This window comes from Sturnus vulgaris, chromosome 26 (assembly GCF_052056855.1).
Source record: "Sturnus vulgaris isolate bStuVul1 chromosome 26, bStuVul1.hap1, whole genome shotgun sequence".
In the NCBI taxonomy this organism is placed as follows: domain Eukaryota; kingdom Metazoa; phylum Chordata; class Aves; order Passeriformes; family Sturnidae; genus Sturnus; species Sturnus vulgaris.
Genome location: NC_142268.1, coordinates 1907092 through 1928618, shown reverse-complemented (window position 1 = coordinate 1928618; position 21527 = coordinate 1907092). Strand labels below are relative to the sequence as shown.

The 21527-nt window shown below is 58.5% G+C and overlaps 1 protein-coding gene across 6 annotated transcripts; it reads right to left on the bottom strand.

Annotated features, from left to right (window-relative positions):
- Nucleotides 1–1062: 1062 nt before the first annotated feature.
- ANO8 (anoctamin 8) lies at nt 1063–21478 on the bottom strand. Of its 6 annotated transcripts, XM_088178995.1 has the most exons (18): nt 21372–21478; nt 17962–18072; nt 16867–16999; nt 15025–15163; nt 14437–14533; nt 13788–13904; nt 13080–13207; nt 12088–12249; nt 11335–11487; nt 10594–10720; nt 10458–10513; nt 9897–9971; nt 9537–9680; nt 8019–8684; nt 7512–7703; nt 6671–6802; nt 6091–6201; nt 1063–5481 (listed from the first exon to the last, which is right to left on the bottom strand). In XM_088178995.1, the coding sequence occupies exons 1-18, from the start codon at nt 21457–21459 to the stop codon at nt 4813–4815; spliced, it is 3300 nt and encodes a 1099-aa protein (XP_088035121.1). In that variant the 5' UTR covers nt 21460–21478; the 3' UTR covers nt 1063–4812. The 6 variants fall into 6 exon arrangements, with proteins under 6 accessions (XP_088035121.1, XP_088035118.1, XP_088035119.1 ...); XM_088178992.1 differs by lacking the exon at nt 9537–9680 and having other exon boundaries at nt 12088–12270; XM_088178993.1 differs by lacking the exon at nt 9537–9680.
- Nucleotides 21479–21527: the final 49 nt, after the last annotated feature.

Below are 21527 nucleotides of genomic sequence, written 5' to 3'. Positions count from 1 at the left end.
TTTGGGATCTCTGGATTTGGGATTCCCATCCCTGGATTTCTTTAGGATTCTCCTCCCATCCTTGAATTTATTTGGGATCCTTGGATTTGGGATTCCCATCTGTGGATTGATTTGGGATCCCTGGATTTGGGATTCCCATCTCTGAATGTCTTTGGGATCCCTGGATTTGGGATCCTTGGATGTGAGATCCCTGGATTTGGGATTCTCCTCTCATCCCTGAATTTCTTTGGGATTCTCCTCCCATCCTTGGATTGATTTGGGATCCCTGGATTGTGTCCTGATCTCTGGATTTGGGATTTCTCTTTCCAAATCCCACACAGGGATTTGGGATTTTCTTCCATGGATTTCTTTGGGATTCCTGGAGTTTCTCCTGATCCCATCCAGGGATTTGGGCTTGGAATTCTCCCATCCCTGGATTTGGGATCCCTGGATTTGGGATCCCTGGATTTGGGATTCCCATCCCTGGATTTCTTTGGGATCTGTCTCTCCTTTTCCCATCCATGGATTTGGGATCCCTGGAATCTTTCCTTGTCTCATCTCTGGATTTGGGATTCCCTCTCTTTCCTCACCCCATCCCAAATTCCCAAAATCCCTGGATTTGGGATCCCTGGATTCTGTCCTGATCCCTGGATTTGGGATCCCCTCTCTTTCCAAATCCCATCCCTGGATTTGGGATTCTCGTCCCTGGATTTCTTTGGGATCCCTGGAATTTTTCCTTTTCTCATCCCTGGATTTGGGATCTCTGCAGAGTGCCCAAAAATTCCACCCAAAATCTTGGATTGCAGAGCTGGAAAATTCTGGAATTTCCCCAAAATCCTGCCAAAAATTCCCAGATTTCCCAAAATCCTGTAAATATCCCGGATTTCCATCGGAATTCTTTTTCTGGGAATTTTTTCCCAACAATTCCAAGTTTTTATAGATAATAATTTGATGGAATTTCGAGGATTTAATCGGATTTTTTTTCATCCTTTCCTCGCTCCTGGGAATATTTGGATCCTGTTTTTCCAGAGGTTGGGAATGCTGCTCTAATTCGAATCTTTAAATATGCAAATGAGATGCAAATGAGCTGTCGAAATAAATTTCTTTTTTATTGCGGATTTTACAAAAATAAATTAAAAAGAAATAAATTAAATCCCCCTTCCCCCCCCCTTTTTTTTTCCCTTCCTTTCCTGGAATTCCCACAGAATTCCCATTCCAAGGAAAAAAAAAAAAATCAAAGGAAAAACCATTCCTGAATTTTTCCCTCCTCCAAAATTCCGGGGATTTTTTTTTTTTTTTTTTTTTTTTTTTTTTGGAAAGGGATGAAAATTCCCCAGATTTGAGTCTTTTCCCTCTGGGAATTCTGGGAATTCTCTGCTCTGGAGGGAAATGGGATTGAAACCATTCCCGGGAAATCCAAGGGGGTTTTTTTGGTTTTTTTTGGGATGGGCAGAGCAGGAAAATTCCCAACTTTCCCAGGGTTCCTTTCCCCAGAATTCCCAATTTTCCCAGGATTCCTTTTCCCAGGATTTGCTCCAGAGATTCTTCCCTATTCCCAATCCCAAAGCTCCATCCTCATTCCCAATTTCCATCCCAAATTCCTGAATTTCCCTTCTCAAATTTCCATCCCCAATTCCCAAATCTCCCCCATTCCCAAATCTCCATCCCCAATCCCAAATCTCCATCCCAAATTCCCAAGATTCTTTCCTATTCCCAATCCCAAACCCCATCCCCAAATCCCCAATTCCCCAATCCCAAATCTCTGTCCCCAATTCCCAGATTTCCATTCCCAAGTTCCCAAATCTTCGTCCCCACATTCCCAAATCCTCAATTCCCAAATCTCCTTCTCACATCCCCAAATCCCCAATTCCCAAATCTTTGTCCCAAATTCCCAAATTTCCATTCCCAGTTTTCCATTCCCAAATCTCCACCCCCAAATTCCCAAATCTCTTCCCCCATTCCCAATTCCCCTATCCCAAATCTTCACCCCCATCCCCAATTCCCAAATTTCCCTCCCCGATCCCACCTGGATTTTTTTTTTTTTTTCCCAAACCCCGGCCCCTTTTTCCTTGGGAATTCCGGATTTTCCCTCCCTTATTGCTCTGGAAAATGGCTTCGATTTGGGAATCCCGCTTCCCAAAAAAAAAAAAAAATCCAAACCCCAAAATCCCATGGATTCTTCGAAAGAGGAGGGGGGAAATTAAAAAAAAAAAAAAAAATTCCAACCTGACTTTTTGGGAAGAGGGGACCCCTCCCCCCTCCCCTTTTCCCAGTTTTTCCCTCTTTTCCCGGATTTTTTCCCCCCCTTTTGGGAATGGATGTCCCCAAGCGCCACCGACCCCGCGAAGCGAAGCAGGGAAAGGAGGGAGCGCAATTCCCAGCATGGATCCCGCTGGGGAAAAAAAAAAAAAAAATTAAAAAAAAATCCAGGGAATTCCAGGGAATTCCAGGAAATCCGGGAATTCCTTCCCGCGGCAGCAGCGAAGCGGCTCCCACCCCCTCCCCCACTGTCCCTCCCCCTGTCCCCTCCTTGTCCCGCCCCTTATTGCGACAGAATTCCCGGGAATTCGGAGCTGCGTGGAGCCGGGAATTTCCCCCGCTGGGATTTGGGATTTTTTTTTTTTTTTTTTTTTTTTTTTTTTTTTTTTTTTTTTTTCTTCTTTTTGGGATGGGGGGAGAAGCGGCACCGGCGGCGGGATTTGGGATTTTTTGGGATTTTTTTTTTTTTTTTTTTTTTTTTTTTTTTTAGTGCAAGAAACGCTGCCCCATGCACGGCATTCCCGGGAAATGCGCCTCCATTCCCGGCTGGAAAATTCCTTGGGGAAAGATGTCCGGGATTTGAAATATTTGGGATTTGAAATATTTGGGATTTGGGATCGGAGGAAGCGGGAGGAGCAGGGTTTGAGGCACGGTTGAATCGGGCTCGTCCCGGTGGAATCCCGGGAATTCCAGGAATTCCAGGAGCGGGGATTTGGATCCTGGGATAAACCGGGAGTGTGGAAAAGTTTGGGATGCTCCAAAAAAAACCGGGATAAATCCCAATCGTGACCATGGAAACCGGGATGTTCCAAAAAACCGGGATAACTCCTCCAGGTGAGCCTGGAAAATTTCAGGATGTTCCAGCCAGACTGGGAGCATGGAAAAAATTTTGGGATGTTCCAAAAAAAACGGGATAACTCCCTCCGGTGAGCACGGAAAGATTTGGGATGCTCGAGCCAAACCGGGATAAATCCTCCAGGTGAGCCTGGAAAAATTCGGGATGCTCCAAAAGACCGGGATTTTTCCAGGATAACTCGCTCTGTTCCCTCAGTACCGGGATTTTTCCAGGATAATTCGCTCCACGCTCCCGGTACCGGGATTTTTCCAGGATATCTCGCTCCGTTCCCCTAATACCGGGATTTTTCCGGGATAACTCGCTCCATACCCTCAGTACCGGGATTTTTTCAGGATCTCTCGCTCCACGTTCCCAGTACCGGGATTTTTCCAGGATAATTCGCTCCATGCCCTCAGTACCGGGATTTTTCGAGGATAACTCGTTCCGTTCCCCCAGTACCGGGATTTTTCCAGGATATCTCGCTCTGTTCCCCCAGTACCGGGATTTTTCCGGGATCTCTCTCTCCACGCTCCCGGTACCGGAGGCTCTCAGGTCTCCTCCTCTGTCCCCCCGCGGGTTCCGGGGCGGTGGCGGCGGCTCCGCGCGGCGGAACCGGGAGGGACAAAGAACCGGGGACCGAGGGGACACGGGGGGACACAGCCCGGGGGACACGGGGGGACACAGCCCAGAGAACCGGAGCGGAGAGCGGCGCTGGAGGCCCCCGGGACCGGGCTGGCCCCGCGGGCGAGCGGCGGCGAGAGGCTCCCGACGGCAACGGCGGCACGCAGCAGGGAACGAGCGGCTCCCGGGACCACCGGGACCTCGGTCAGAACCGGGAATCGCCGCTCTCCTCCTCCCCTTCCTCCTCCTCCTCTGCCCGGTTCTCCGGCTCCCCGAACCCCCAGAACTCCCAGAGTCCCGGTAAGACCCGGGCACCGCCGCTCTCCGCCCGGCTCCTCCCGAGCACTCGGAACTCCCGAAGCTCCAGTCAGAACCGGGCACCGCCGCTTTCTTCCTCCTCCTCCTCCTCCTCCCGGTTCTCCGGCTCCCCGTGCCCCCGGATCCCTGGTCAGACTCGGGTCCCGCCGCTTTCCTCCTCCAGGTTCCTCCCGAACTCCCGGAATTCCCGGAGCCTCGGTCAGAACCGGGCATCGCCGCTCTCTTCCTCCCCTTCCTCCTCCTCCTCTGCCCGGTTCTCCGGCTCCCCGAACAACCGGAACCCCCGGAGCTCCTGGATCCCCTGTCAGAACCGGGTACCGCCGGTCTCCTCCTCCTGATTCCACCCGAATTCCCGGAGCTCTCGGATCGCCGGTAAAACCCGGGCACCGCCGCCCTCCTCCTCCCGGTTCTCCGGCTCCCCGTGGCCCCGGAACCCCCGGAACTCCCGGATCCCCGGTCAGAGCCAGGTACCGCCGCTTTCCTCCTCCCGGTTCCTCCCGAATTCCCGGAGCTCTCGGATCCCCGGTCAGAACCGGACCCCGCCGCTCTCCCGGTTCCTCCCGTGTCGCCGAAGCCCCGGTCAGAACCGGGCAGCGCCGCTCTCTTCCTCCCACTTCCTCCCGAATTCCCGGAACCCTCAGAACCACCGGAGTCCCGGTCAGAACCGGGCACTGCAACCTTCCTCCTCCTCCTCTTCCTCCCGGTTCTCCGGCTCCCCGTGTCCCCAGAACCCCTGGATCCCCGGTCAGAACCGGACCCCGCCGCTTTCCCGGTTCCTCCCGTGCCCCCGGAGCCCCCGGTCAGAGCCGGGCACCGCCGCCTTCCTCCTCCTGCCGGTTCTCCGCGTCCTCCCGTGCCCCTTCCTCGTTGAGATGCGACTTCCCAGTCCCCGCGTCCGCCGAGGTCCCCGCCCGGGGCTGCGGGGACGCACCGGCAGCTCCCCCGTTAGCCCCGAGCCCTTCGGACTTGCCAAAATTAAAAAGCTTGCCGGGGTTGAAGGGCTTGGTGGGCGACTGCACCTTCTCGGTGCCACCCGCGTCCCGCTTAGTCTCGGGCGATTTGAGGAATTTGAAGCTCAGGAATCCCGGCAGTTTGTTCTCGCTGCCCGTAGGCGACTGAGGCGACCTGGCGGTGGTGGCGGTGCCACCCGCGGCGGTGCCACCGGACAGGAATTTACCCTGCAGGGGGATGATCTGCTTCAGCTTCATCACGTTGTTGGTGGCCAGCAGCGAGCTGGGCCGCTTGGGTTTGTCCTGCCCGTGCGACGAGGAACCACCGGAGCTTTTCCCTTTGGCCTGGCTCTTGTCGTGCGCCGGGTCCTGCCCGGTGTCCCCGGCCTTGGTGGCCTCGTCGCGGCCGGTGTCGCGCTCCCGGCGCGCCTGCAGCTCCGCGTGGCGCTGCCGCTCCTCTTCCTCGCGTTTGCGGCGCTGCTGCTGCTGGAAATGGTGCTGGGCCTGCCGCTCGTGCTTCTGGGGACAGCGAGGGGGACATCGAGGGGACACCGGGAATGGAGGCACAGCCGGGGGAATCGGGAATGGGGACAGAGAGGGGGCGCCGGGAATGGGGACAGAGAGGGGGCATCGAGCTTGGGGGCACAGCCGGGGGGAATCAGGAATGGGGACAGAGAGGGGACACTGGGAATGGGGACACTGGGCATGGGGACACATCCAGGGGACACCGAGGGGACACCGGGAATGGCAGCACAGCCAGAGGCACCGGGAACAGGGACAGAGAGGGGGGCATCCAGGGGACACCGGGCATGGGGACATCTTGGGGAGCCCAACGATCCCAGCGACACTTTGAGGACACCCTGGGGCACTCACTGACCCTGGGGACTCTTTGGGGACACCCTGGGGCACTCACTGACCCTGGGCACACTTTGGGGACATCTTGGGCCACCCACTGACCATGGGGACAATTTGGGGACATCTTGGGAAGCCAAATGATCCCAGGACAATTTGGGGACACCTTGGAGCAGCCACTGACCCCGGGGTCACTCTGGGGATCCCAGCAGCCCTTGGGGACGCTTTGGGGACACTGTGGGGACACTTTGGGGACGCCACCCCGGCAGGACCCACCTTGAAGGCCTCGCGGCGCTGGTATTCCAGCTTGGCCATCTCCTCGGCCACCCAGGCGGGGATGTCGGGAATGGCCACCTGGATCACGTACTTGAGGAGCAGCGCGAAATGCTGGGGACACGGGGACCCACCTGAGCGCTCCCAGAGCGCCCCAAAATCCCCAAATCCCAAAATCCCGCCCCAAATCCCACCCAAAATCTAAAACTGTGACCCAAAATATGGCCCTTCCCTCCCGAAATCCGTCTCTTCTATCCCAAAATCCCTCCCCAAATACCAAAATACTGCCTGAAATCCCAAAATATGGCTGTTCCACCCCAAAATCCGGCCCTTCCATCCCAAAATCCGTCCTTTCTGTCCCAAAGTTCATCAGTGTGGCCACCAGCCCATGGCCACCACTCCATGGCCACCACCCTGTTACCAACAGTGGCCGCCACCCCATGGCCCCACCAACAGTGGCCACCACCCTGTTACCACCAACAGTGTCCACCACCCCATGGCCACCAACAGTGGCCACCACCCTGTGACCACCACCCCATGGCCACCACCCCATGGCCACCACCCCATGGCCACCAGCCCGTACCTCCAGGACCACCACGGACACGATGGCCCCCTCGGGGCTGAGCCATGGGAAGAGTCGCTGCAGTTGCCCACACTGGGCTATCAGGTAACAGTTGACCACGATGGCCAGCACGCCCATGGCTTCCATCACCTTCTGCAAGGTGTCCAAGGTGTCCCCAGGGTGTCCCCAGGGTGTCTCCAGGGAGTCTATCCCCAAGGTGTCCCCATGGTGTCCCCACTGTCCCCAAGGTGTTTATCCCCAAGGTGTCCCCAGTGTGTGTATCCCCAAGGTATCCATGCTGTCCCCAGGGTGTCCCTAGGCTGTCCCCAAGGTGTCCCCACTGTCCCCAGGTTATCCCCAGGTTATCCCCAGGCTGTCCCTAGGGTGTCCCCAGGCTGTCCCCAGGTCCCCACCTGCCACTGGCCGATGCTGGTGACGCGCTGGCTGAAGGGTCTCTGCAGCCCCAGAGTGTCCCCACTGTCCTCAGAGTGTCCCCAGGGTGTCCTCAAGGTGTCCCCAGGATGTCCCCACTGTCCCCAGCTGTCCCCAAGGTGTCCCCAGGCTGTACCCAGGATGTCCCCACTGTCCCTAGGGTGTCCCCAGTGTCCCCAGGTGCCCACCTGCCACTGGCCGATGCTGGTGACGCACTGGCCGAAGAGTCTCTGCAGCCCCAAGGTGTCCCCAGGCTGTCCCCAGGATGTCCCCACTGTCCCCAGGCTGTCTCCAGGCTGTCCCCAGGCTGTCCCCAGCTGTCCCCAAGGTGTCCCCAGGCTGTCCCCAAGGTATCCCCACTGTCCCCAGGCTGTACCCAGGATGTCCCCACTGTCCCTAGGGTGTCCCCAGGCTGTCCCCAGGTGCCCACCTGCCACTGGCCGATGCTGGTGACGCGCTGGCCGAAGGGTCTCTGCAGGCCCGTGCACAGTTTGAAGGCGTCGCTGCGGATCTCGATGATGTTGTTGACCAGGGCGCACATGGCGGCCAGCGGGAACGCCGACGAGAACAGAACCACGTAGCCAAACTGGATAAACATCTCCTGGTAGTCCTGGAACGTGTCCTGAGGGGGCGGGGACAGGGCTGGGGGGGGGTCCTGGTGGCCACGGGGACACCTCAGGGAGCCCCAGGGACACTTTAGGGAGCCCAACAGGTCCAGAGACACTTTGGGGATCCTGGTGGCCATGGGGGCAACTTAAGAAGGCTACCAGGTCCAGGGACACTTTAGGAATCCTGGTGGCCACGGGGACACCTCAGGTGGCTCCAGGAACACCTTGGGGAGCCCAGCAGGTCCAGAGACAAGGGGGACAAAAGGGACAAACGGGACAAAGGTGACAAAGGGGGACAAAGGTGACAAAGGTGACAAAGGCCACCCCACCTCGTACTTCTTCATGCAGCTCTCCACCTCGGCCTGCGTCAGCTGCGTGGAGAAATCCTCCTCGGGGGGGTCAATCCACGAGGCGCGGTTGCGCTTCCTCCCTTCCTCCTCGCCCTCCTCCTCCTCCCTCCTCTTCCTCCTGGCCAGCACCGCCGGCTCCGCGGCCCTGCCGGGGCTGCCGGGCTGCCCTTCGGCCTCGTCCTCCTCCTCCTCCTCCTCGCACAGCTCGAACACGGCCGCGGGGTCCATGCCCTTCTCCACCATGGTGGGGCTGCCTTCCTCCAGGAAGGGCTCGTCCTCGGGGCCAGCGGGCTCCGCTCGCCGCTCGCCACGCTCGATGAAGCTCACCTTCTTCAGCTTCAGCCCGCAGTCCAGCGCGCTCTCCTCCGAGTCCGAGCCTCGCCGCTCTTCCTCCCCTTCCTCCTCCTCCTCCTCTTCCTCCGGCACCCCGCAGCCGCCGTTCAGACATTTCTTCTCTCCGCGTGGTCCCTCCGGAGGTGGCTGCGGTGGTCGCCGCGGGGCGAGCAGGCACAGCAAGGCGTGGGCGAGCTGGCGGAGGTTGCGCATGTTGAGGTCGCCGCGGCGGAGGCGCCGGTACAGGTGAGGCTGCGACACCTCGCGCACGTTCTGCAGGAACTGCCGCGTGATCAGCAGCGTGGCCAGCATCTGTGGGGACACGGTGGCCACGGTGTCACCTCTCCCCGAGCTGGCCCTCCCCATGGGCTGGCCCTAGAGAGTTCCTGCTCCCCCCGTGGTGTCCCTGCTCTTCTTTGGTGTCCCCTCGGTGTCTCTGGTGTCCCCAAGGGATGTCCCTGCTCCTTCTGCCATGTCCCCGCTCCTCTCTGCTGTCCCCTCGGTGTCTCTGCTTCCTTCTCTGGTGTCCCCGTGGTGTCCCTGCTCCTCTTCGTTGTCCCCAAGAGGTCCTTGTCCCTCCTGTGATGTCCCCTCGGTGTCCCTGCTCCCCCTGCGATGTCCCTGCTCCTCTCTCTTGTCCCTTCGGTGTCCCCTGCTCCTCTTTGTTGTCCCTGAGAGGTTTTTGTCCCTCCTGTGCTGTCCCTGCTCCTCCTCTGGTGTCCCCGCAGTGTCCCTGGCCCCTGCTGTGATGTCCCTGCTCCTCCTTGTCACTCCCTCAAGGTCCTTGTCCCTCCTGTGATGTCCCCTCTCCTCCCTGTCACCCCCACAGTGTCCCCGCTCCTGTGACCACCCTCGATGGGGCGGGGCCGCAGCAGCGCCACCACCACCCTGGGGGGTTGGGGACACCCGTGTCCCCTGGGTGTCCCCACGGCCAGGAGTGCTCAGGGGGGCTGGGGACACCAATGTCCCTTCCATGTCCCCGCGGCCAAGGGGGATTTGGGGACACCGCTGTCCCCTGGCTGTCCCCAGGGCCAGGAGTGCTCGGGAGATTTGGGGACACCTGTGTCCCTCCCATGTCCCCACGGCCAAGGGGGGTTTGGGGACACCGCTGTCCCCTGATTGTCCCCCCCCCCGTGTTCCCATCCCGTCCCTCCCCGCTCCTACTTTGGATACTCCCAGGGTCCAGCAAAAGCGCAGGAGGCGCCTGAGGAAGATGAGGGACAGGTGGAGGTGGAGGAGGATGAAGGGGAGCAGAGCCTCCCGGAGCTGCCGCGCGAGGCTCTGCGACAGGGACAGGATGAGCAGGAGCTGCGGAAGGGACACAAAAGGGACACAAAAAAGGGACACAACGGCGACACCAACACAGGGACACAGAGACACGCCCGTGAGCCGCGCTGGCACCGCCAGTGCCACGGCGGGGACACGCGGGGACACCCAGAGGGACTCGGTGGTGGTGGAGAGGAGGATGGAGGGGTGTTGGGGACAATTTGGGGACATGTGACCCCGCTGGCAGGGTGTCCTCACCTCCTTGAGCCGCTCCATGTCCTTGAGGTAGAATCCGATGTAGAAAAGGCTCAGGTAGGAATTGACGAACTGGAACTGGCGGTGACACCGGGGGGTGGCACCTCGGTCACCTCGGTGTCCCCTCAGTGGCAGCAGGGACTTTGTGGTTCCCTCTGTGTCCCCTCGGTGACATCGCCAGCCCCAGGTGTCACCTCTGCAGCTGCCAGGACCCCTCCAGTGCCCTGTGTCCCCTGTGTCCCCTCTGCCCCTCACCAAGAGCCACTAGGACCCCTCCAGTGCCCTCTGTCCCCAGTGTCCCAGTGTCCCCAGTATCCCCCAGTGTCCCAGTGTCTCCGTGTCCCCAATGTCCCCATGTCCTCACGTCCCAGTGTCCCCCACATGTTCCCACATCCCCAATGTTCCCGTGTCCCCTCACCAGGACGATTTTGATGATGAAGTGTCCCCAATGTCCCCATGTCCCCATGGTGTCCCCAATGTCCCCATGGTGTCTCCAATGTCCCCATGTCCCCATGGTGTCCCCAATGTCCCCATGGTGTCCCCAATGTCCCCGTGTCCCCTCACCAGGACGATTTTGATGATGAGGTGTTTCTCGTAGGCGCTCTGCAGCCGATAATTCTCTGCAGGGCACAGGGCGGGTCAGGGGGGCCTGGAGGGTCCCCAGGGCCACCCCAGGGCCACCCCAGGGTGCCCAGCTCACCCATGTCATTGAGCCACAAGGCCACTTTCTTGTAGAGCTCGTCACAGGCGGTGACAATGACAGCCAGGATGATTTTGGGCAGGAAGCGAAGGATGCGCGGCAGCTCCTGGACACTGAGCACGAACTCCTGTGGGGACAGGGATGGGGACAGGGACAGGGGACAGGGATGGGACAGGGATGGGGACAGGGATGGGGACAGGGATGGGGACAGGGATGGGGACAGGGACAGGGGACAGGGATGGGGACAGGGATGGGACAGGGATGGGGACAGGGATGGGGACAGGGATGGGGACAGGGATGGGGACAGGGATGGGGACAGGGATGGGGACAGGGGACAGGGATGGGACAGGGATGGGGACAGGGATGGGACAGGGATGGGACAGGGATGGGGACAGGGATGGGGACAGGGATGGGGACAGGGATGGGGACAGGGATGGGGACAGGGACAGGGATGGGACAGGGATGGGGACAGGGATGGGGACAGGGATAGGGATGGGGATAGGGATGGGACAGGGATGGGGACAGGGATGGGGACAGGGATGGGGACAGGGATGGGGACAGGGACAGGGATGGGACAGGGACAGGGACGGGATCAGAATCAGGATCAGAATTAGGAACAAGATCAGGACCAGGTCAAGGATCAGGAATAGGACTAGGACCAGGATCAAGACCAGGAGCTGTAACAGTGCCACTGTCACTGTCACCATCCCTGTCCCTGTCCCTGCAGGTCCAGGGCCGCACCTGGAGCTGGAAGCAGCCGAGCATGAGGAGGAAGACGATGGCGAGGCAGGCGAGGCACACGGGGAGGCTGACGAGGCTCTGGAACAGGAGGCGCTTCCAGGGCGGGTAATAAAACTCCTCAGTGCTGGTCACGGGGCTGATCCGCTTCATGCCCTGACATTGGGGTGGCACAGCTGGCACCCCAAAGCCTCTGGGATCCCCCTGGGACCCCACAATCCCCTGGGACCCCAAAACTCCTGGGATCCCCTTGGGACCCCACAATCCCCTGAGACCCCAAAACCTCTGGGATCTCCCTGGGACCCCAAAACCCCTGGGACCCCAAAACCCCTGGGATGCCCCCATGAACCCAGGGCTGGTGGCTGAACCCCCTCAGGATGGGATCTCGCAGCTCTGGAGCTCTGGAGACCTTCCCAAGGGATGGGATCCCCCAAAAGGGATGGGATCCCCCAAAAGGGATGGGATCTTTCCCAAGGAATGGAATCCCCAAGGAATGGAATCCCCAAGGAATGGGACCCTTCCCAATGGATGAGACCCCTCCCAAGGGATGGGATTTCCCCAAAAGGGATGGGACACCCAAGGAATGGATCCTTCAAGAGCTGGGACCCCTCCTAAGAATTGGGACCCCCAAGGAGTGGATCCCCCAAGGAATGGGACCCCCCCCAGGGGCTGGGACCCCTCCCAGGGGCTGGGACCCCCCCCCAGGGGCTGGGACCCCCCCCAGGGGCTGGGACCCCATTCCCTCCGAGCCCTGACCCGGAATTGGGGCCGGGGTTCCTCGAGGGACTCCGCGGGCGTGTCCAGCGTCCCCCATTTGTAGGCGAACTCGGCGCCGCGGCGCTTCCACTCCTCCAGGAACAGCGTGGCCCAGATGACGTTGAAGATGGCAAAGACCACGCAGGAGATGTCCTGGCTGGTCTGGGGGACAGATGGCACCAACTGCACCGGGGTTGGGCCCTCCCGGCCCCAACATCCCCCAAATGCTGCCCTATAGGGTTGGGAATTCCCTCCCAGCCCAGTGGGAATGGCAGGGAAGGGGATTGGGGGAAAGGTGGGAGGAGGAGGGAGGGAGGGAATGGTTCAAGGGAGAAAGGGAAACAGCAAAAGGAGAGGTGGGGAATCCCAAAGAAGGAAAACACCTAAAGGAGAGGTGGGGAATCCCAAAGAAGGATGGAAATTCCCTCAATACGAGAAATAGAAACTCCAAGAAGGGATAAAAACCCTCCAGGAAGTTTGGAAATCCCAAGACGGGATGGAAACCTTTGAAAGAGTTTAGAAACCTCAAGAAGGGATAAAAACCCTTAAAGGAGTTTGGAAACCCACAGTGAGAGAAATGGAAACCCCAAGAAGAGATGGAAACACCAAGGAGGGATAAAAATCCCTCCAGGAAGTTTGGAAACCCCAAGAAGGGATGGAAACCCTTAAAGGAACTTAGAAACAACCCCAAGATGGGATAAAAACCTTCCAGGAAGTTTGGAAACCCCAAGAAGGGATGGAAACCTTTAAAGGAGTTTGGAAACCCTTAATGGGAGAGATGGAAACCCCAAGAAAGGATAAAAACCCTCCAGGAAGTTTGGAAACCCCAAGAAGGGATAAAAACCCTCAGTGGGAGAGATGGAAACCCCAAGAAGGGACGGAACCCCTTAAAGGAGTTTAGAAACCTCAAGAAGGGCTGGAACTCCTTAAAGGAGTTTGGAGACCCCAAGAAAGGTTTGGGAACCCCCCTCCCGTGGCCCCACAGGCCTCACCTGGTCGCTGTCAGTGAAGGTGTAGAGGATGGAGCCGAACACGGCCGGGTACACCATGGCCGAGGTGTAGAACCCCAGCCAGGCGAAGTACATGGCGATCTTCACCCCAAAATAGTCACAGATGTCATCTGGGGGGGGTACAGGGGGTGTCAGTGGGGTTGGGACCCCAAAAAACCCCGCTGGGATCATCCCAAATGAGAGCTCAAAATCCCGACAGGGTCACCATAAATGGGACCCCAAAAATTCAACAGGGTTACCACAAATCGCAGTGGGGCTGGGACCCCAAAAATCCAACAGGGTCTTCTCAAGTTGGACCCCAAAAAACCCCCCTGGGATCACCTCAAATAGGACCCTAAAAATCCTGATGGAGTCACCTGAAATGGGACCCCAAAAACCCCACCAGGGTCACCCCAAATCCTCTGGAATCCCAAATCTGCCCCAGGGTGACCCCAAATTTGACCGAGGGGCTGGGAACTGCAAAATCGATGCTGGGGTGACCCTAAACCCTCTGGGACCCCCAAAACTGCCCCACTGGGGTGACCTCAGACTTTCTGGGACCCCCAAGTCTGCCCCAGGGTGACCCCAACCCTTACCGAGGGGCTGAGACCCTCCCCCCAAAATGCCCCGGGCTGACCCCAAACCCTCTGGGACCCCCCAAATCTGCCCCGGGGTGACCCCAAAGTGCTCCGGGGTGACCCCAAGCCTCACCGAGGGGCTGTGCCTCGCACACCGCCTGCACCCAGGATTTCATCAGGCGCTTGAGGATCCTCTGCTCGTGCAGCGGGAAGAGCTGCTGGATGACACCCCGGGCTGCCAGCTCGGGGACTGGCACCGGGGACAGGGACATTGGGGACAGGGGACACGGCCTGGGAACCCCAGTGACACCCCCATGGGGTCAGGGACATTGGGGACACGGCTCAGGGACAGGAGACACAGGGTCAGGGACACAGGACATGGGTCAGGGACAAGGGACATGAGGCCTGGGAACCCCACTGCCACTCCCATGGGATGGGGACAGAGGGTCAGGGACATTGGGGACACAGGGTCAGGGATCCCCAGGGCCACCCCCATGGGGGACACGGGCTCAGGGACAGGGACACGGGGTCAGGGACATTGGGGACACGGGTCAGGGATCCCCAGGGCCACCCCCCATGGCCCTGGTGTGGTGGGGACAGGGACAGTGGGGACATGGCACGTGGGAGCTCTGTGCCCATCACGATCCCACAATGGCAGTGCCACCAGGTGCCACCAGGTGTCCTGGCAGTGTCACCGGGTGCCACCAGTTGTCCTGGCAGTGCCACCGGGTGCCACCAGGTGTCCTGGCAGTGTCACCGGGTGCCCGCAGTGCCACACTCACTGATGGGCTGTCCCTCCAGGAAGTGGATGTTGTGCAGGGACTCTCCCTGCTTGGCCCGCAGGTTCTCCAGCCAGTACCGGATGATGTTCTGCCGCTCCTGGGGGGACAGCCCGGCTTGTCCCTGTCCCCTCCTGTCCCTGTCCCCTCCCCGGTCTGTCTGTCCCCTCCATCCCACCTTGTCCCCAGCACCGGGGACACCCAGCCTCCACATAGTTCCCATATCCCCATACCCCATATCCCACATCCCACATCCCATATCCCACATCCCATATCCCATATCCCAAATTCCATATCCCACACCCCACATCCCACATCCCATATCCCATATCCCACACCCCATATCCCATATCCCACACCCCATATCCCATACCCCATATCCCACACCCCATATCCCACACCCCATACCCCATATCCCATATCCCACACCCCAAACCCCACACCCCATATCCCCTATCGCATATCCCACCTGGGAGCTGAAGAAGCCGAGCTCGTTGTCGATGTTCTCATAGATGTAATCCTCCCTATATCCCACACCCCATATCCCACACCCCAAACCCCACACCCCATATCCCACATCCCATATCCCACCTGGGAGCTGAAGAAGCCGAGCTCGTTCTCGATGTTCTCATAGATGTAATCCTCCTCGCACGAGAAGCTGCGGGTGCCGCCCCCGAACTCCGCCTTCACCGCCTTCCTCAGCCCCATCTCATCCGCCCCACGCAGCAAACTGTGCAGGGAGCAGAGAAAAAAATAAAAATTCTGAACCAGAAACCACCCCTGCATCCCCAGAAAGGCCCCGTGGGAGACGAGAAATCGAGCAAAAAAGTTTCGGTTGTAGCATAAAGAAGCAAGTAAGTAAGCAGATAAAATGAGTAAATGAAATAAGTAAGTAAATAAAAGGAGTAAATGAGTAAATGAAATAAGTAAGTAGATAAAATGAATAAACGAGTGAATGAAATAAGTAAGTAGATAAAAGGAGTAAATGAGTAAATGAAAGAAATAAGTAGATAAAATGAGTATGTGAGTGAATGAAATAAGTAAATAAAATGAGTAAATGAGTAAGTGAAATAAGTAAATAAAAGGAGTATATGAGTGAATGAAATAAATAAGTAGATAAAATGAATAAACGAGTAAATGAAATAACCATTCAGAGGTTTCATCCCAAATTTGCCCTAAACCAGGACAGTAAGTAAATAAAAAAAAAGTAACTAAAAAAAAAAAAAAAAGTAAATTAATAGAATGAGGATATAAGTAAATGAATAGAACAAGTAAATAAGTAAATAAATAGAATAAGTTTTAAGTGCTTTTAGTGAGTAAAAAGCCTTAGATGCCTGAAAAGCAGTTCTAGTAAAAGTTCAAAAACATGCTGGTGTTTCCTTAAAGGCTCCAAAACCCCAGCTTCCAACATAATAAAATTAAAATTAAAAATACAGCTTTCATTTTTGAGTTAGAACAAAATCAGCCAACGTAACCGTGGAAAGGGCTATTAACCCTTTAGATGGACAGGAAAGAAAACACCGTGTAGCTGTTTTATTTCTGCTGCATCTAAAGGGTTAATGCCCCATTCCACCGAGCTGAATTTGGAGATTCCACCGAGATTCAAGCCATAAACTGTTTATTCATAGCCTGGCGTGCTAAGAAACTAAAATTCTAAAAAGTTAAAAAAAAAAATAACGAGTTTGCGTCCTTAGCTTGGCTGTAAGTTTCTATAAAAAAAAAATTTCTCAGGGTGCTTTTTAGCATTGCTTTTACTTCGCTTTTGTTCTTGCTCTCTCACCGTTCTTTTCCCAAAAAAAAAACCCAAAAAAGCAAAAAAAACCCAAAAACCCCCCAAAAAGATAGGAGCTGTCCCAGCATCCTCAGCCCTGCTGGAATCACGAGGAGCTTCTGCTCCTGTTTAAGATTTTAAGCCAAAACTTAACTTTACTGTCTGTGACTTTTGCTTTTAAAACTGATACGTTTCCACGATAAATAACTTTATAACAACTCTTAACTACTTCACTTAAAAAAAAAAATAACCCAACAATTAAGTGCCTCGAAACACCCAAAAGTTCTAAAACCTCACAACTTAAAATAAGGAATTGTTTGTTTAGAGTGACCAATACCAAGGAGCATCTCGCCCCCGCTGCAGACCCTGTGTGATATTTCGGTGATTTTTGTGGTCCGTTTTCCTCTTAGATAATTTGTCCCTTTTTCCCCTAAAGTTCTTTTTCAGATGGGTGAGTTGTAGAATTCCTTTGGAGATTGGTGCAAAACACAAAACCCTTAAACCCTATAAAAAATTCCCCTTAGAACCCCACCCTTTGGATTTAATGCACAGGATCCCTTTGTAGAAGGAATAAAAACTGGGGACACTCTGGGGACACGTTGGGGACACGCTGGGGTCACGTTGGGGACACGTTGGGGACGCTCTGGGGACAGGGGACACACCTCTCGTAGGTGGCCGTGACGAAGAAGGCGTAGGCGCGCGTGTGCTTGTGGTGCCGCACCTGCACGATGAGCTCGGGGATGCCCAGGCGGATGTGGTTCAGCAGCCACAGCAGCGTGTGGTCATCCGTGCTGTCTGTGGGGTGGGCAGCGGGGTCTGCGTGCTGCTGTGTGTCCCTGATCCTGGTCCCCATCCATCCCCGTGTCCTTTATCCTGGTCCCCATCCATCCCCGTGTCCCTCATCCTGGTCCTCATCCTGCTACGTGTCCCTTATCCCAGTCTTCATCCCGTTATGTGTCCCTGATCCTGGTTCTCATCCTGTTATGTGTCCCTTGTCCCCATCCATCCCTGTGTCATTTTATCCTGGTCCTCCCGTCCCCATGTCCCTCATCCTGGTCCCCACATTCCCCATCCCAGTCCCCATCCCGCCACGTGTCCCTCATTCCTGTCCCCAGCCCTCCACACATCCCTGTCCTGGTCCCCATCCCTCCCCACGTCCCTCATTCCAGGCCCTGTCCCCCACACCCCATCCCTCCTCACATCCCTCATTCTTCCCAAAATCCCACAGCCCCATCTCTCCTGACATCCCACATCCCTCCTGACATCCCACATCTCTCCCCAATCCCACATCCCTCACGACATCCCACATCTCTCCCGATATCCCCCATCCCCCGTCCCCACTGCCACCTCCCCACCATTCCCATTCCCACCCCCTCCTGCTCTGGCTATCCCAGATTTCCCGGGGCACATCCCATCCCGATCCCGGTTTTCCCCATCACATCCCAACCCCGATTTTCCGGGGCACATCCCAATCCCGGTTTTCCTGGCCACATCCCCTCCCAATCCCAGTTTTCCCGGTCACACCCCCTCTCTATCCCTGTTTTCCCCATCCCAATCACAATCCCGCTTTTCCCCATCCCATCCCGATCCCGGTTTTCCCAGTCTCATCCCGATCTCGGTTTCCCCCATCCCATCCCAATCCCGGTTTTCCCGGTCCCACCCCCTCCCGACCCCGATTTTCCCGGCTATACCCCCCAAATCCCGGTTTTCCCGGCTATGCCCCATCCCCATCCCGGTTTTCCCGTGCCCATCCCTACCCGGGAATGTCATGAGCACATCGCAGTTTTCCGTGGGCACCGTTTTCATCCAGGCCTTGTGGGACATGATGTAGCGCCCGGCCTGGAGCAGCCGCTTCCCGAAGAGTTTATCTGCCGGGAGGAGGCCGGGAAGGGATCAAAATCCCCGGGAAGCCAATCCCAAAATTCCCAGGAGTCCCAGGATGGGAGCAGGACACGTCCCCGGTTGTCCCCAACCCGGCCATGGCACAGGTCACGGCGGTGCCACCGCCCTGGCATCGGATTTCTCCCCAAAAAAATCGGCCCCGACAGCTGCGGGGAGGAGCTGCCAGCGCCTCCTGGCACCTCCGGCGGTGCCGAATGTCGCCGAGATGTCCCCTCGGAGTGTCCCCAAATCCTCTCACCTCCTCCCGCTGCCCCTCGGCGGGGCCGGGCTCCGAGGGATGGAAAACCGCAGGAAAAACGGGAATAGGGAAAAATCAACCGGTCTCCATGGAAACCCGGAGAGGCCCCGCGCCGCCGCACCGAGGTAGGATGGGGACATGGGGACAGTCCCCAAAGCACCCCCCGAGGGGGTGGCAGCGAGGGGACACGGCCGCTGTCCCGCTCTGGGGTGGCCGCACCGCTGGTGGCACTCGTTGTCCCCACCCCGGAGAGGGTGGGGACAAGGGACATCCCAAAAAAACCCCACCAGGGGTTGGCAGGGAGGGAGGGAGGGAGGGATGGGGGTCCCTCGGTGGTTTGGGGACCCCGATTGTCGCTTCCCTGTCTCGGTGTCCCCTCCCGCCTCAGTGTCCCCTCCTCGGGCGCGGATGTCGCGGGTGCCCCAGGGCTGGGAAGGGCTCGGGGTGCCCGGGAAAACAGGAAATGCCAGAGCTGCCCGTGCCAGGGAATGCGCCCCAAATATCCCGGGGAGCTGCCGGAATCTCTGCCGAGACCCCACAGAGCCCGCGGGGCTCTGAAAGGCTGCGCTGTCCCCGAGCCGTGGGTGACACTTGGGGACAGGGCCAGGCTGCCAGGCTGCCACCCCCGCTGTGGCACCGCTGCGGCAGGCTGGGCACGGCTGGGTGCCCCGGGGGCGGGGAATGGGGTGCCAGGGTGCCGGGGTGCTGGGGTGTTGGGGTACTGGGGTGCCACGGTACTGGGATGTCAGGGTGTTGGGGTGCTGGGGTGTTGGGGTACTGGGGTGCCAGAGTGTTGGGATACTGGCATAATTGGGTGCCAGGGTGAGAGGATGTTGAGGTTTAGGGGTGTCAGGGTGTTGGGGTGTCAGGGTGTGGGGATTTTGGGGTGCCGGATATTGGGGTGCCAGGGTTTCAGTATTTTAGGGTGCCAGGCCATTGGAGCACCAGGCTGTGGGTGCCAGGCTGTTAGGATGCCAGAGTTTTTAGGGTGCCAGTGTTTTTAGGGTGCCAGGCCATGGAGATATCAGGCTGTGGGGCTAGCAGGGTGCCAAGCTATGTTTTTAGGGTGCCAATGTTTTAGGGTGCCAGGGTTTTAGGGTGCCAGGCCATTGGGATATCAGGCTGTGGGCCTAGCAGGGTGCCAGGCTATTAGGGTGTCAGTATTTAGGGTGCCAGTGTTTAGGGTGCTGGTGCTTTTAGGGTGCCAGCGTTTTAGGGTCCCAGTGTTTTTAGGATCCCAGATCATTGGGCTATCAGGCTATGAGGCTATCAGGGTGCCAGGCTATTAGGGTGCCAATGTTTTTAGGGTGCCGCTGTTTTTAGGGTGCCAATGTTTTTAGGGTGCCAATGTTTTAGGGTGCCGGTGTTTTTAGGGTGCCAGGCCATTGGGCTATCAGCCCGCAGATCTCCCAGGCTGCCCGGTGGCCACACGCCACTGCTGGCCATGGCCGTGCCACCCTGCCCGGGCAGCCGGGTGACGCCGCGGGCTGAGCTCACCCACCCTGCATTATTCATGTCCTGCCCGCAGCGGTGCCACCCACCCGGCGGGGACAGCGACACCCGCGACACTGCCACCCCTTGGAGGGGCACAGACCCAGGGCCAGGGGGGGGATTTTCCTATCCAAGGTCATGGAAAAAAAGGGGGTGACCCCCCCCAGCACCCCCAAACTGGCTGAGCTTAGGGGGTGACCGCCACCCTCACACGCGTCCCCGTTACCGCGTTGTCCCCGCAGCCCCTCCCGACAGTGCCACCACCGGAGTGGCACCCAGGGCGGTGTTGTCGCCCTCCGGGTCCCCCCCGCTTGTCCCCGTTTGTCGCCGGCGGTGCCGCTCACCTTGGCTCCCGGGCTAAGGTCACCGGAGCTGCGGCGTGGTGGGGACCGCCACTGCCCGGTGTCCCCAAGGGGAGGGGACACGAATTGGGTCACCCGCAGGCAGGAGTCGCGCTGGGTGGCACAGAAGCCACCAGGCCTTGTCACCACCCCCCCCCCCCCTCCCCGCCACCGCGGGGACCCCAATCAGGGGATGTCACCCGGCCCAGCGCCACGCGGAGGGAGGGGACCCCAGCGACAAAGTGGGGACAGCGACACAAAGGCTGAGAGCTGCGCCACCCCCCTGTCGTGATAGGGGTGGGGGGGGCAAAACCACCTTGGTGTGGTGGGGGTGACACTGGGGGTGACACCGGTAAGTGGGGACTGGACCCCATCCCGGGGGGGGGATCGGAGCTGGCCGGGATAGGGGAGGGGGCGACGCAAAATCAGACACCCCCCCCCCCCCCCTCAAGAAACGAGACCCCCACGGAGAGAGAGTGGGGGGGAGAGGTTCGGAGCTGTCCCGGTACCGGGGGGATGCTCAGAGCTCCACCGGCACCCCCGAACCGGAACCCGAGCCCGAACCCGCCCCGGTGATCCCGGTGATCCCGGGGAGCCGCATCCGCATCGAGCCGCATCCCGGCCCCCCCCACCACAACACTCCCCGTACCCCCCCCTCCACTTCCCGCATTTCCTCCGGTTCCTCCCGGTCCCCTCCGGTTCCTCCTGGTTCCCCCTCATTTCCTCCGGTTCCTCCTGTTTCCCGGTTCTCCCGGTTCGTCCCGGTTTTCCCGGTTCCCTCCTATTCTCCCCGGTCCCTCCCTGTCTCTCTCGGTCCCTCCCGGTTCCCTCCTATCCTCTCCGGTTCCTCCCAGTCCTCCCGGTTTCCCCCGGTGCCTCCCGGTTCCCCCTGATTTTCTCCGGTTCCTCCCGTTCCTGCCGGTTTCTCCTCGGTTCCCCCCGGTCCCCTCCGGTTCTTCCTGATTTTCTCGGTTCCCTCCTATTCTCCCCAGTTCTCCCGGTCCCTCTCGGTTTCCCCCGGTCCCTCCCGGTCCCTCCCGCTCCCTCCTTGTTTTCCCGGTTCCCTCCTATTCCCCCCGATTTCTCCCCGGTTTCTCCCGTGTTCTCCTCGATTTTCCCGGTTCCCTCCTATTCCCCTCGGTTCCCTCCTATTCCCCTCGGTTCTCCCCGGTTCTTCCCCGGTTTTCCCCCGTACCCAACACTCCGGTGGGGGCCGCCGGTTCCGTTCTCTCCTCCGTGGCCGGGCCCCGCCGGGGCCGCTCGCCATCCGGCGGTTCGGGCATGGCACGGGGCACGGCGGCCAGCGGTGCATGAGGCCGCCGGTGCCAGCGCCGGTGCCAGCGCCGGTGCC

Excerpts from the sequence above, each read along its gene's own strand:
- ANO8 (XM_088178990.1), bottom strand. The coding sequence starts at position 18,615 with ATGTCCCTTGTCCCCACCCTCTCCGGGGTGGGGACAACGAGTGCCACC. Across the intron at positions 15,164-16,866 it reads GTCACGGCCACCTACGAGAG|TTTGCTGCGTGGGGCGGATG; the intron begins GTGTGTCCCCTG and ends CTCCCTGCACAG. Across the intron at positions 12,271-13,079 it reads CCTTCACTGACAGCGACCAG|TTGGTGCCATCTGTCCCCCA; the intron begins GTGAGGCCTGTG and ends ACCCCGGTGCAG.